Source organism: Eublepharis macularius, chromosome 1 (genome assembly GCF_028583425.1).
Source record: "Eublepharis macularius isolate TG4126 chromosome 1, MPM_Emac_v1.0, whole genome shotgun sequence".
NCBI classification, from domain to species: Eukaryota; Metazoa; Chordata; class Lepidosauria; order Squamata; family Eublepharidae; genus Eublepharis; species Eublepharis macularius.
This window is the reverse complement of record NC_072790.1, coordinates 239,019,831-239,035,277: the sequence shown is the minus strand read 5'-3', so window position 1 is coordinate 239,035,277 and position 15,447 is coordinate 239,019,831. Positions and strand designations below refer to the sequence as shown.

The 15,447-nt window shown below is 48.7% G+C and overlaps 1 protein-coding gene across 6 annotated transcripts in view; it reads right to left on the bottom strand.

Annotated features, from left to right (window-relative positions):
- SHC1 (SHC adaptor protein 1) overlaps positions 1–15,447 on the bottom strand; it is a 54,265-nt gene that overhangs the window by 11,597 nt on the left and 27,221 nt on the right. For all 6 annotated transcript variants that reach the window (XM_054994520.1, XM_054994532.1, XM_054994528.1 and 3 more), the window contains 3 exons: positions 12,624–12,694; positions 10,644–10,707; positions 4,316–4,435 (listed from right to left, as the gene is read on the bottom strand). In XM_054994520.1, coding sequence (XP_054850495.1) covers positions 4,316–4,435; positions 10,644–10,707; positions 12,624–12,694 — 255 coding nt within the window. The remainder of the gene's footprint in view (positions 1–4,315; positions 4,436–10,643; positions 10,708–12,623; positions 12,695–15,447) is intronic.

Here is a 15,447-nt window from a genome sequence, read left to right as displayed (position 1 = left end):
AACCTTGCCCCTTGCTCAATCTGAGCACTGGAAGTACCTTAGATGGTGGCAAGGAGCCCCTCCCCCCTCCATTCTGCTGCACTCATGGTTTGGCTCATGCTCTGAGAGACTGCCAGCCACAATTCTGAAGCAGTCTTGATTTTTAAAAAACATTTATGTGCCACCTTTCTAGCTAAATGTTGTCCCCAAGGCAGCGAACGTTAGGCATTAAAACATTTAAAACAACATTTAATATGCAAGAGTCCAGTAGTACCTATAAGACTAACAAAATCTGTTGTATGGTATGAGCTTTTGTGAGTCACAGCTCACTTCTTCAGATTTCATGAGCTGTGGCTCACAAAAGCTCATACCCTATGACAAATTTTGTTAGTCTTATAGGTGCTACTGTACTCTTGCTCTTTTCTACTGCTACAGACAGATAAACATGGCTACCCATCTTGATTTAAAATGTGTGTGTGATGTGCTGTCAAGTTGTCTCTGACCTCTGGTGACCCTATGAATGAAAGATCTCCAAAATGTCCATCTCATTTTAGGTCTTCCTCTTTTCCTACTGAATCAAAGAGTTGGAAGGGGCCATCTAGTCCAACCCCCTGCCCAGTGCAGGATCAGCCTAAAGCATCTCTGACAAGTATTCATCCAGCCTCTGCCTTCCACTTTTCCTAGCATTATAGACTTTTCCAGAGAATCGTGTCTTCTCATGATGTGACCAAAGTACGATAGCCTTTTATCATTTTAGCTTCTAGGGAGAATTCAGGCTTGATTTGACAGGGAATACCATTGTTTGGATGATCTTAATTTTGGTTCCCAGAGAGACATCTTTATCTTTAAGGATCTTCTCTAGCTCCCTCACAGCTGCTCTTTGAAGTCTCAATCTTTTTCTGATTTAAAATGTGTATGTGAATATTTAACAATACAATAAGAGCATACAAACACACACACACAACTAGAGAGGAGGGCCAGTAAAAGTTAACTGGGGGTACGCCAAACATAAGAAGGTTCGCATTTGAGCAGCTACACACGGAAAACAGCTGTGGGAGTTTAGCTAGCATTGTTAGACCACAAAGTATAGGCTGAAGTATAGCTAAATTCAAATTGTCAAAGCATTCCTTAGCGCAGACTTTTTGGCTCAATTCCTCGGCTCGTTTTCCTGCTTTTGGGGCCTGAACAGCAGGCTGTTAGAATGACCAGGCCTTGCTAGGCCCAAAGGAAAGCAAAATGACACACGGCTCGAAGAAACAGCACTGCATCTGGTTGCCAAAAGTCAATCGATCGGGGATTGTTTGACTAGCACAGGCAGAATATTTACTCCGAGCAGTGTTAAAGTGCCCCAAAGTAGCACTGAGCTGAAATACTGATTCAGAACCAAACCAGGAATAGGGAGTTTCTTTGGGTAACGAAAACACTTCGTTTTCCTTTTTAATCATTCGAATATGTCTTCTTCCAAAATGTGTTTGGAAGGGGAGAAGGTGAGCAAACCAGAAAAAAACCTTAAGCTTAAGAAGGCAGGGAGGGCTGCCATTTACGTTAAATTCTATTTTTAAAGTAATAAAATCCTATTCTGTAAGGTTTTATGTGGTGAAATATTGGTGAACTGAGATTAGGCTAAGAGTTACAGAAATGAACAACAGAATTAACAGGGATTTCTCCTTCTGACGCCCGAAGCCCGAGGCTTCGGAGAGTCAGATAAATAGTGTCAAGTGGTCAACATGGTTTTTAAATGGAATCTGAAATTGTAAAAGAGAACACGTTCTCCCTTCTGTGCCGTCATATTTTCCAGCCATCCTTTCCAGGGGTCATTTCGTAGAAAAAGAGCTGGAGGAACTCATTAGCATAACTCATTAGCATATGCCATGCCCCTTGCCATCACCGAATGTGTCATTAGCATAACTGATCTGCATATCCCACACCCTCTGACATCACCTATCCTGGCTGTTTTGGACCCAATCCTGGCCATTCAGGGCCGAAATGGCAAAAAAGGGCTGAAAATGGCCGAAAAGGGGCCCCAAATGGTCAGGATCGGGCCGCTGCTGAGTGGGAGAGTGATCCACCACCCGTCAGAGGCCCGATCTGGGCTGAAACGGGCCCAAAATGGCCGAGAGTCAGGTGGGCGGGGCCACCTGCCATGTGACCTCTTTGGGGAACTGCCGGAACTGCGTTCCTGCGTGTTCCCCCTCGAAATGACCCCTGATCCTTTCTATAGTTATGGTCTTTGCCAATTTCTGTTTCATGGATTGGTGAGTCTAAGAGCCCCTAAGAGAATACTCTTTGGGGATGGCGAATACTAAGGACAGCTTGCATATTCTTTAGGCTTTTAAAATGGTTCTGGTCAGAAGCCATTTTTTGATCAAATGCTAGCTCAGGATTCAGAATCAGTCCCGAATCAGCTATTTCTGTGACCTGGCCTGAGGTCCAAACTCTCTGATTTGACCTGGTGTAAAGAACGGGACTTTTGAAGGCTCAAGGGACGTTTGTGTTTCCCAAGAAAAGTGGAATACCTGCATAAAGAATTTATGCCAAGTGTTAACATGTCCCTTGAAGAACCCCCAAACAGCAAGTTGGTGAGAAATTGAAAATGATGACATGATCATGTGGCTCTGACGTAGGGAAATTTGGGATTTTATGATTGGTCTCCTAATTCTAAGGCCATAGTGGTGGACCTACGATTTAGAATAAAACAAATAGGAGGGTCTGCTCACGGGAGGTGCGTGCACTGCAGTGCAAAGGGGAAAAGAAGTTCTAGAGCTCTTTCATTTCCCTCCCCTCCTTGCACAAATTCTCCAACGCCTCTTGAGAAACGCAGGAACTTGCTGACTTGAGGATTCTTCAGCGGGGCTGACCCGTTGACTAGGCTATTTTCTTGCAAGGTCGCACTCTCTTCCCTCCCTCCCTCTCTTTGTGACTGGTAATATCATGGCATTATAACTATATATTGCATAGGATTAGTAACTAAGATATGCTTGATGCATTCTTAAAACTTTTCTTTTTTTGTTTATAATATATTTTATTTGAAAAACACAGTGATCAAAAATGATATTAAAAAAAGAAAAAAAAGTACAGAATTATATGAATCAAAGATAAACTATAGATAGCAGAATATATAAACGACAAAACATTTCTTCCCTCCATTTCCTTCCTTCCTTATATTAGAATATATTATATTAAATTACAAATTTAATAGCTAATCCATTATGCTGATAATTATTCGTAATTTTTAAAAATTTTCAGCTACATAATCAACGAAAACTTTCCATTTTTTCTGAAATTCTAGGATTGGTCTATTGCAGCGGTGGGCAATTGTTTTGACTCGGGGGCCACTTTGTGGGAGCGGAGGTTAGCGGAGGGCCGCACCTTTTAAAATGATTGCATTCATTAGTTAACTTTGCATTTCAGAAAAGGTATAAATTGTATCATAAAAATCAATAAATATAAATTAAATAAAATAGTGGTAGTTTTATTCAATTTATTTATTGTGCTAATTTCATATCATCTATAGCTGCAAATCTCGGTTCAAGGCGGATTTTTCTGACTGTCTTGGCGGGCCACAAAAAACTCTGTAGCAGGCCGCATGTGGCCCGCGGGCCGCAATTTGCCCACCCCTGGTCTATTGTGTATATAAGATTTTAATTTTGCCACTGATGCATATTCATATAGTTTAATTGTCATATGGTTAATTAAAATTTCTTTCTGTAATGGGAAAATTGGTGAATTAAGGACTGAAGGGAAGGGTGAAGGGAATCCCGTCCTGGGAACTTGGTGTAGAGCTTGTTTTTGTGCCACTGAATCTGATTTTTATGATTATTTGATGTTACTGTTCAATCAATGTATTTTTCATCTGTATGTTGTAATCTGCCCTGAGCCCATTCGCGGGGAGGGCAGACTATAAATAAAACAACAACAACAACAACAACAACAACAACAACAACAACAACAACAACAACAACAACAACGGAAGCTCTTTCATAAGAATGTAGGACAGGAACTCTTGTTAAGCCTATGCATCAATAAAATATCATAAAATTTACATATTGCTTCATGACCAGTTCTTTTTCCTGGAAGTATCGTTTTGCTGCCTATGGTTTAAAAGATCCCTTTGGGGAAGCTGTTTTGCCTGAACAGCAAAAAGGCTAACATGCAACACCCAGCTGAGCTCTGGATCTCTAGCACACGAACCGAGCACGCCGACGTACTCTGCACGGGTAACAGCTTGGTTTAAACAAGACACCAGGCCCCATGCAAAACTGCACAGTTAAGTCTTCGACCTCACATTTAAACCTGGCTCAAATCCCCAGGTGGGGGGAACAGGGCCTCTCCTCACCTGCTTGCAGTCGGACGCCATGAGATTGAGGCTGCTGGTGGAGATGGTGAGCGTGATAGGCATGGCGGCAAACTTCAGGTTGCTCTTGCCGAGGATGGAGTTGAGCGAGCGGCCGCAGGGCTGCCGGAAGGGAGAGAGAAGAGCGGTTAAGCAGAAGGCAAGGTTGGGGAAGAAGGTGGCTGGTCTGAAAAGGGGAAGATGATTTCCGGATCTAATAGACCCACTTCCAAGAGCTAGGAGGAGCTTCCTTGGCAAAGGTAAAAAGGGAAGGAAGAGTTCAACAATTGGGAATCAGTGTGCGACTGGTTTGGGGTAAGCAAAGAAACTCTGCCCAGCCCTCTTCTGACATACTTGAAGCTGTTATGAAGCATTTAAGGCAATGGTCTCATCTTGCTATGCCCCCTTGGTAATTTGAGATACACTGCCTCTAAACTTGGAGGCTCTACTGAGTTGGCAGCAACTGATAAACCCGTGCAACCCCTCCTGGTGTTTGCGGGCTGCAGACGTCACATACAAGGGCCAGTTGAGTTCACCCACAGAATTGGAGCGTCCTGCAGTTGTGCAGTTTGCAAGCGCACGCATCTCCCCTGCACCGATTTTAGGTATATTGTGGGGTTTGCACACAGCATGCACCAGGAGAAATGCAATTCCACAAATGCATGCTCCAATGTCACCAGATACAGAGTACAAATTCTCAAGCTTCCTTCTGCAGCAGGGCTTTTTATTTCAATGCCAGCTGCATCGCAGCGTTGCTCCTTTTCGACGGTAGAGTGACAGGGCCGAGTGTTCCTTCTTCTCCCCCAGCCCCACCATCCCGCCCACCCCCAGCCCGTTCAAAGGCTGAACGCTACGTTCTGAACAAGTCTGCCCACATCCAACCCCGATGAGCTTTCGCTTTGCAATAAAACGAGCAAATAGCTCGCGTTCTGCAAACAAGAGCCCTCCCCCCCCCACATCAGAGCCTGGACTGGTGGGTGAAGAGGGAGCGGAATTCCCACGGTCCGACATTCCATTCCCACGGCCAGCTCGGCTAGGATACTGGCCCCTCTCAGCGTGTCACGGCGTGCCCCAAGTTTTGAGCACCGAATGCGGCAACATCCCATTGGCCGACGACTCTTGCACTGTGCGTGTACCAAATTTCAGATTTCTGAGTGGTGTGGAAGTACTCGAATTATTCGGGGTATACTTCATCTCCCCCACTTCTTACTTTTCAGCCGCTGAGTTTGGACTGGAACGATTCTGTGCAGGCGCGTGCTACGAGCCGTAAATCAGAACGTTCCCGGTCTGAATCTCGCCTCTGCAGTAAACTCCCTGGGTGTCGAGAGGAAAGCCTCAGCCGTTTGCAATGTGTGGTTAAATCACGCTCGCCTGCCTCGCAAAGTCGTTGTAAGGCTGAGGATGAGAAGGCGCAGGGAGTGCTCCTTATGCTCAGACACTGCTACACAAAAGCTTAAGATTTACTATAACGCTGTCTCCCGAGGGTAACGAAGCAAACTCAGAGGGCCCACGACCATTCTCGCCGGGCACAGGGCTTCCAAGGTCAGAGGCAGCGCCAGGGTTAAAGCCAGTAGATGCACTCCTGTCCAGTGGCAGAGGAGGAGCAGTCGTCATGACGGACAAATCTGACTGCATCCGAGAGGCTGAAAGACAACTCTCCAACACTACTGGCTATAAACGATTAAGCTCCGACCCCGCTCAAGTATACCAAAGAGAACTAAGCAGGATTCTAAAGGAATAGAGCCGGAAGGGATCCCGGCTGTCATCTAGTCCAGCCCTGTGCACAACGCAGGAAATCCACAGCACCCTCCTCGCCTTCCTCAGTGACCTCTGCTCTATGCCCGGAGGAAGGCAAACACCCTCCAGGATCCCTGGCCGATCTGACCTGAAGGAAAATCCCTTCCAGACCCCAATGGCATTACTCAGGGCTTGTAACAAAGAGCCACGAGAGCGAAGCACCAGCTCGCCCCTTTCATGCCCTCCCTCTCTTGATCTGTGCACATTCGTATTAAGTCAGAGAATCGTCAGAGCTGTCAAGTGACCGTCTAGCTGCTTCTTAAATACCTCCAAGGAAGGAGACACAGCCCAACACCTCCCGAGGAAGCCTGTTCCACTGAGGGACCGCTCTCACTGTCAGGAAGTTCTTCCTAACGTTTAGCCGAGAACGCTTTTGCTTTCATTTTAACCCGTTGTTTCTGGTCCAACCCGCTGGAGCAACAGAAAATAACTCTGCTCCATCCTCTTATGTGACAGCTCTTCAAAAACTTGAAGAGGGCTATCGTATCACCTCTCAGTCGCCTCCTCTCCAGGCTAAACATACCCAGCTCTTTTGACCTTTCCTCTTAGGACTTGGTCTCCAGACCCCTCGCCATCTTCGTTGCCCTCCTTTAGACATTTTCTAGCTTGTCAACATCCTTGAGTGATTCCGCACATGTTGGATAATGCACTTCCAATCCTCTTTATAGATCATTTGGAATGGATTTTTTTGTGTGCGGAACAAAAAATCCAACTCAAACGATTGATAAAGTGCATTGAAAGTGCATTATCCAACGAGTGCGGAATCAGCCCTTCTTAAACCGTGGTGCCCCAAAGAGTACACAGATCTCCAAATGAGGTCTAACCAGACCAGAGTAAAGTATAGAATGTGATCTGGACACTATACTTCTGTTGATACAGCCAAAAATCACATTTGCGTTTTTAGCTACAGCGTCATACTGCCGATTCGTGTTCGACGTATGATCTACTAAGACCCCTAGATCCTTTTCATACAGGAACAAATCTTTATGGCTGCACCACAGGAACGTTGACCAGACACATTCTATCTTCTGTCCAAAATACACATGCCTGGCAACTCAGCATGGGCACAGGGGCCGTCAGTATTGGGGTGTCTGGGAACATGGACTCCATTCTCAAACCCCACATCATCAATGTTCCCATTTATATGCAAGACACCACAGACTTCCAGAGAAAAATGCCGTCTTCCAGGTAATGCTGTTTGGGCCACCACAGATGCTGAGTCTCTATACACCAACACCCCCACCAGGTTGGACTACAAGCCATTAGGAACAGCAAAACGGACAACACCACAGCTGACCCCACTACCAAGTTCTGCCAGTTTCTCCTCACCCACAACGACTTCAGATTAGGCAAAGATTTAAATAAAAGATCCCAGAGAGCAGGCGCTGGAAAACAACTGGGCCGTTTCCAGACGGCTTACCTGCAGCCGCTCCATGCCGCAACGTCGCGGATCGTGCCGGGGAAAACGCGAAATATCGCGTTTTCTCGCGCGAGTTTTGCGCGACATCGCGCAAAACTCACGCGAGAAAACGCGATATTTCGCGTTTTCCCCGGCACGATCCGCGACGTTGCGGCATGGAGCGGCTGCAGGTAAGCCGTCTGGAAACGGCCCAGGTCTTTGCCTGCACCCCAATACGTAATACTGATCTAGATGGTTCAGCGGTGGGATCTTGTAGAAGAAAAATTTCTCCCAACTGTACGGATGGTGGGGTGCTAAAAGGGAAAACGTAAGGAAGTTGTTATTTAAGGAATTCAGGCTTCTGAGACTTGAGGTGACAGCTCCAGTCCAGAACAGATTATCCAGTTAGCTGCTAAAACACACAGGTTTGGTGAAGATCTTGTTGGTTAGGAAAAAATGATTGGGGGGGGGGGTTAAGCCCCTCCTAACAAGGAAGGCAGGGGTTTGGCCCAGAGAGTATTCTGTTTGCAAGCCCCACATCTTCCCAGGGAGCCCAATAAAATGTGCTTGGCCCAAGGGAAGTCCTCAAAATCCATAAACCAGCACTGTTAATAATTAGAGTTTTCCGGATTAGGCTGGGTTTTAAAAAAAGAGAAGGTGCCACACAAAATATATAAATTGGATGGGTGAGAAATGATAGGAAGAGGAATGCCAGAACAATGACAATAAAAAAACCTGGAGAGAACCAAGGACGCATAGCAGGAAGAGGAAATACAGTAAAGGAGAAAAGAGAGATGAGCTGATTGAAATCTGCCCCCACGCTCCCATCCTCTGCGTCCATTAGCCAGACCGTTATGGTTATATATTGATCAGCGCTGCCTGCTCAGACTCTTTATTGCAGTTGCCCGGCTTCCATTTCTCAGCGAGGGGCAGCCTTGGGAGGAAAGGGTGGCAGGGCTGGAAACCTCACCTCTGGGGGGGGAAAGCAAACGCCCCTCCAAAACTGTACCTCTCCCCAACCCTGCAACAAAACCCTGAGGCCCAGTCTTGCGGCTGTCTAAAGAATCAACACGTTAATTCTAAGCCAAATCTTTAGGAAGGGGAGGGCGGAGTTGATGCCCTCTCACTCGCCCAGGCTTCTGCCACAAGGAAAACAGTAAAGAGCCCAGTAGCACCTTTAAGACTAAACCAGCTTTACTGTAGCGTAAGTTTTTGAGAACCACAGCTCTCTTCATCAGATGCGTCTGACGAAGAGAGCTGTGGTTCTTGAAAGCTTACGTTACAACAAAGTTGGTTAGTTGTAAAGGTGCTCCTGGACTCTTTAGTATTTTGCAACTACAGACTAACACGGCTAACTCCTCTGGATCCACAAGGAAGACTTCAGTGTGCCACAGCATTCTGAAGAAGTGAGCTGTGACACACGAAAGCTCCTACCCTACCACCATTTTTGTTAAGTCTTATAGATGCTACTGGACTTTTGCTCTTTTCTGCTGCTGCAGCGTTCTTGGTGCTTTGGGCTGCAACAGACCGAGACAGCAAGCCTTCATCTCTACACTGTGTTGCTATCCAATGCCAGCTGCTTCTCTGCTCCTTCAAAGCCCTTCACGGCCCTGCCTCGCACTTCTATTTCTGCCCAACGCCTGCAACAGCACGGTGCAGCGGTTCGAGTGTCAGACTAGGATCTGGGAGGGCCCCAGTTCGAATCCTCACTCTGCCATGGACGCTCGCTGGAGGACCTGGGGCCACTGAATCGATGGCAGCCTAACCTACATTACAAGGTTGTCGCGAGGATAAAGCGGAGGAGAGGAAAAGAGCAGAAGCTGCTTGGAGTCACTACTGGGGAAAGAGGCGGAGTACAAATGAGTGGGGGAGGGGGGAAATTAATCTCTCTCCAACTCATCCACAGCCAGACAAGAATTAACGGTGAGTCTTAAAAGAGATTCTGCCCATTTCCCCTTGCAGCCCCTTGTGCCCGGGGCCATGGCCTCTCCCCCCCCCCAATGCACCTTCATAACCTTTCCTCCCCCACTGCCTCGGGCTTAACTTTTTAAGTCCCCCTCCCCAACCGAAAGAGCCTAAGCTCCCCTCACTGTATTTGCAAAGATAAGGGCATTAGTCCAGAACCAATTTGTCTAACTGAATAAGAACCTTTGACTGATCAAAATTATGGCCCAGAAGAATCGGGTCAGAGATGTTTATTGGTTTTCATTCCTCTTTCCTTGTTTTTATTACTAGTAACTAAAAATCAGTCGATAGCAGGTGCTGTCTTAAAATATGCGTTCCCGCTCAAGTGTGAGAGATAAAGCAGAATGCCTCTCCTGGACAAATAGAAGAGTCCAGTAACACTTGCATCTGACAAAGAGAACTGTGATTCTCGAAAGCTTATGCTACAATAAAGTTGGTTAGTCTTAAAGGTGCTACTGGACTCTTTTCGGTTTTGCTCCTACAGACTAACACGGCGAACTCCTCTGGATCTCTATCCCCTGGACAAGGAATACATATCCTAACAGGGACCATCTAAAAGAGACATTTCCCCTGCTATCACGTGGAGGGAATTCCTTTTCTAAAACGTTGCCTACTATGGTGTAGGGGTCATTATCTAAGAGATGGAATTTCCCTTTCGCACACAATGGGGAATGCCTCTTCTGATATAGTGAGAGGAGGGGATGCCTCTTCTTTTACATAGGACAGAATTCCTCTTCTGAAACTATTTTTCAGTTTTGAGTATCAAAAGCTTGTACCCTGAAGATCTTGTTGGACTTCAAGGTGCCACTGGATGTTTTAACAGTTCAGCCATTTTACGCAACCTGTTTTGAGAACTTGTGTGTGTGTGTGTGTTGAAAAGGGGTATAATAAAAACATAGTAATCAAAGACAAAGCAGAAGGGCAAAAGTCACAAGACTGGCATACAGACTGCAGAATTTGAATCCATCTTCCCAAGAATCTCCAGTTCCAAGTCCTCACGGTTACGCACAGACAAAGCATAGTTGCCCACGTCTGCAGAAGCGCTGGAAGCCAAAGGCAGCTGTGGGATGTTGTTGAGGGCACACTGCTGCTTTCGCACAAGAGCGCGCACAGCCCTGCTTTGAGCAGCCTCACCCTCACCCCCATAACCACCTCCTCCGGGCCCCTCACCTTTCTTCTGCGGACGGCTCCCTTGGCACCAGGCACTGCTTCACAGACCAAGCCAATGGCCTCCCTGTATGGAGAAAGAGACTTGTGTGCATGTGCTGGAAAGCATCCTTCACCCCCCCCCAGTCTGCCCCCCAACACCAAGAGACCCACGCTGGTTTTTACTGTGCTATGAGATGCAAGCCTGACCTTAGATGGCTGTTTAAAGGGGGACTATTAGAGTCTCTCTACAGGAGACATCTGACATGTGAAGAACACGCGTCGGGAGATGCAATGGTAGCTGGGAAGGGTAGTTTAAAAAGACAGAGCCGGTGGCAGAGCAAAGGGTTTGCTATACACTGGAGCTGTGTGAAGGGGCTGTGAAATGCCAGAAGGGAAACTTCAGCCCATTATAACCTCTCCAGGTCCAAGCCCGGCTCTGGAAGGCAACTCCAGGCTATTTCCATTCCTGTCTGCCCTGTGGTTGCGATCCCGCACAGTTTTAGACTGGAGAGGTGAAATTGACAGAGCCTTCTGGGAGGCGAAGATGAAATTAACAAACCCTCTGAGGAGTGATCTCTGCCGGCTCTGTCTTTTTAAACTACGCTTCCCGGCTAACATTGTGTCTCCCTACACTTGACGAACATGCGCCGAGGTGTCTTGTGTAGAGAGACTCACAGTCACAATGGCTCAAAGTAACCCCTAGGGTCAGAAGCAGTCTACCTCTGAATATCAGGTGCAGAGGTCGACAACAGGGGGAGCGTCACTGCCTTCACGTTCTACGTGTGAATTTCCCAGAAACATCTTGCCCTCTGCTCTGAGAAGCAGGATGCTGAACTAGAGGAAGCTTTTATCTGATTCTGCAGCCACTGGGGGGAAAGAATGTCACTGCACACCCACAACGCAGGCGACGCAGAATTTCACAACCTTCTGATTGCTCTGGAACCCATTTTCTGAATCAGAATTGGGGACATATTTCTACTTGTGCATCAGCTAAATGTTTACTTTTAGGGCATTTCAAGGAAAGAAGTATTATCTTTCAGAGGAGTCCACCCTCTGTGCTTCTGCAGCAACCTCTGTCCTCAGTTTGTCTCCCGAGTAGAAGGGAAACCCAGAGCAGTGACTCTTACAGAGACACAACATTGGGAGCAACTGATTGCACATCTCTGTGGGGATGCAGCAAAATGGCCACACTGTTCCAAGCAGAGCTTGATTGGAACGGGACGGGACCAGGCTGGAGACTCATGCAGAGATGCAACGGGTAGACTCCTGAGAGGCACCTTAAGCTCATAAAGAGCACTGAAATCACTGACTTTCATATTGCAAGGTAGGGGTTACCAGGGGAAGGGACAGGGACTGAAGCAGAGCGAGGCAGCTGGGGAGGGGGGCAAGGCCCAGCAGGAACCGGCCTTCCAACCAGAGACAATACAACACAACAAGGCAGCCTCTCTCTTGCCAGTCCCGGTGTGCAGGGCTGAGAAGCAGCTGGCGAGGCACGCACAGGCGTGAGCGCACCCACCCACACGCGCTCTCTCTCTTTTTTTCCAGGTTCCTCGTGGCAGCCAGAGGATGAAAAATAAATAAATAAAATCGAGCGAGGCCCGTTAATATTTGATGAGGCTGTATAAATGCTTCCTGTCTTTGGCGGATTAAAACAAAACCCCGCTGACAGGGGTGCGGGGCTTGGCTGCCGAAGCTTTTCCATCTCCTGCTGGCTGCTCCCTCCGCCCCCCCCCTTTCCAGACCCCAAGTCTGCTCGGTAATGGATAAGCACACAGACACCCTCTTCTCTCCCCTCCCTGCCCCCCCCCCCCAGCTCACTCCTCCTTCTCCTGCCACTAATGGCTGGAGAGAATTTGCACTGTGTCCGCCTGCCATTCTGCCGGCCTCTGTGGCCGGTCCCTCCCTGCTGGGGCCAGCAACAAGCGCCTGGTTCTGCTCGGAACCTCTTTGGTGGGGGGGGGGGCGGGAAATCTCCTCTCTCAGAAAGGAGAGACGGCTCACCTTGTGACTTGAGTCCTTGTGTTGAAGTCGAGCGCCCTCATCGACTGGAGCACTTCCACACAACCCATGTACTGATGGAGGCAGAAGAAAATGTATTAGCCCAAGAAATCCACAGTCAGAACAGTTCAATTGCTCTTTACGCCCCCCCCCCCCACCTCATTCCTCCAACGAAACCCCTTCTTGCACAACACCACCCCCGCAACACCCTCAATGGCAAACTTGAACAATCTACACGCATCCAGCAGAGGCAGGGTTGAGGGGGATGCAGCCAGCACAGTGATTCATCCAGAGATGCAACGGGCAACCTTGGGCCAGGGAAACCTGCCTGTGGAGTGACTGGTCCAAGCAGCCCCCGAAAAGGCTGATTAGGGATGAGTAAAGGGTTGGGGTGAGTAAAGGCTGCAGATCACACAGAGATGCAGCAGGCAGCCACCTCTGTTGAAGGACGCTTTGCATTCACAGGAGCCTTCAACTGCAGATCTTATTACTGAATCACAACAAGGGAAGGCCTTGGCCTCCACACCTGGCATGGAGGCGTGCTGGTGGCATCTGGTCGGCCATTGTGTGCAACTGGAGCGTGGCCACGGTTTGACACTGGTGTGATGTCTGTCAAATTCTTCTAGACCTTACATTCTCACTCTGTCCCTGCCCACCTACCTACTCTTCCGCATCTTCACAAATGATGAAGTTTCCTTTTAGCAATAATGCTGTGAGCCCAGCACTAAGGACACTGTTTGTAAGAGCGGCAGGACTCTAATCTGGAGAGGCAGGTTTGATTCCCCACTCCTCCCCTTGAAGCCAGCTGGGTGCCCTTGGGTCAGTCACAGCTCTCTCAGAGCTCTCTCAGCCCCACCCACCTCACAGGGTGCCTGTTTGTGGGGAGAATAACAACGTACTTTGTAAACTGCTCTGAGTGGGCGTTAAGTTGTCCTGAAGGGCGGTATATAAATCGAAAGTTATTATTATAATGTTATTATTAACGTGAGAAGCATCTGCTTTCCATTTACGAAACCCGTTTCTTTTTTGGGGGGGGTCCGCCTGAACCCTAAGCCTGAGCCTGTCCTGGAAACCGAGCTCCAGCTTCCTACTCGGGCAGGCAATCGGCGTTCAGCAAACTGGGGATTCATTGAGACACGGGACATTTTAAACAACCTGCCTGTCCTCTTTAAAAAAAAACACAAGCAAGCTGGGGCTCAGAATACGTGGGCAAGTTTCCCTCTGAATCTGTTTAACCCCACAGCTGAAAACCATCTGGGGTGACCCTTTCTCCGGTTCCTCCTGATTCCCCCTCGGCCACCCGAGCCACAGGAAGGTGGCTGTCCCAAGACTGCCCCCAAAGGATGTGAGCGTTGGCAGCTTTGGGTGTCTTGCCCTCTCGTTCCCATAAAGAAAGGCCGGGAAGGGTCACAGCTCAGCAACGGAGTGCCTGCTTTGCAGCCTCTGTCTGCTAGAGAAGCCGTTTCTCTGCCCAAGAACTTGGAAAGCTGCAGCCAGCAGGGCCAAGCAAGAATAAGCGAGGCTGCTTCTTGGCATAGAGAGCGCCTGCTTGGAATTTGGAAGGTCCCAGACTCCGTTCCCTGGACACTGCCTGTTAAAAGGGGGGAAAGCTGCAGCTGAGAACCTGGGGAAACGTTCAGTGGACGCGGAAGGGCTCATCTGACCAAGAGTTTGACTTCGTCTAAGACTAAGGTATTTGGGCTCCACTCCCCTGGGGCATCTAACCTGGATGCGCAACCCCCTTAACTTCGACGCGCTAAGGATTGGCAAAGGATGCGGGTACAGAGTTGGTCTGCTCAGTCTGGAGCAGCGTGCCTCTTCTGCAACCCTGGAAGCCAGTTTACCCCTCTCTCCTCTATTCAAACCTCCAGACTGCTGCTAACAGACCCGCCTAAACTGGGCAGGGTTATCTGTAAGGCTCGTTCAGCTTCGTTGGCCCTGCCTCTCCCCGAGAACAAGACAGCCCGGTCCTTGAGGCAAGCGGACCTAGAGATCACAATGGATCACAACGGCGGGAGCTGGCAGCGTCAGCTAGGCCCCAAAGGCGCTGGATGAAACGGACAGAGAAGGGGGGGGGTGATCAAGTGGTTGAGGCAGGATGTGCCACTGGGCACCTGCCAGGCTGGCCACGCCGCCGTGGGAAGAAGGCTCCAGGCGTCAGCCCGGCTAATTCCAGGTACCCAGATGAGTCACAGGGAAGTGGTCAAGCAGCACCACAGGCTCGGCCTCACAGCCCAAACCACCAGACTGCCTTTGCGTTATTTGCCCCTGCTTCTCGAGAGGCTCAGGGCAGAATATGCTGGGTTACCCCCTGGCCACAAGCCTGTGAGGCAGGCCGCTTCAGGAGCTCATAACTTCCATTAAACAGAGATTTGAACCCAGACCCAACGTTTCTAGACCACACTGGCTCTCTAGTCACCACAGTAGACCCTTGACCTATTTGGTGACAGGTCTCTTCCAGCACCGTAAACCTGAGATAACTTTCCACTGAAGATGCTGGGGATTAATTTGAACTCGAGGCCGGCTACTTGCCAGAGAGTGTGGCTCTGTCCAGCCCACGCAGCAGGGCTGTGTGGCGAATGGGGAGGGATTTTAAGAGCTGAATTCCCAACATCCCAAACGTTCCGAGACCGGATCTCGGGAGAACTCAAGCTGCGTGCAAGGAAGGAGGCGCTTTCTCTGGAGCGTGCCAATTTCCATGAAAACCCCAAAGGGCGGGACAGGAGAAGGAAGAGGAGGAGGAGGAAAGAGGTGTGTGGCTGGGAACGGGTCACCTTCCTGTTTCCTGCTGGCACGACACCAATAAAGTGGTCTAAGGCAGCATGAA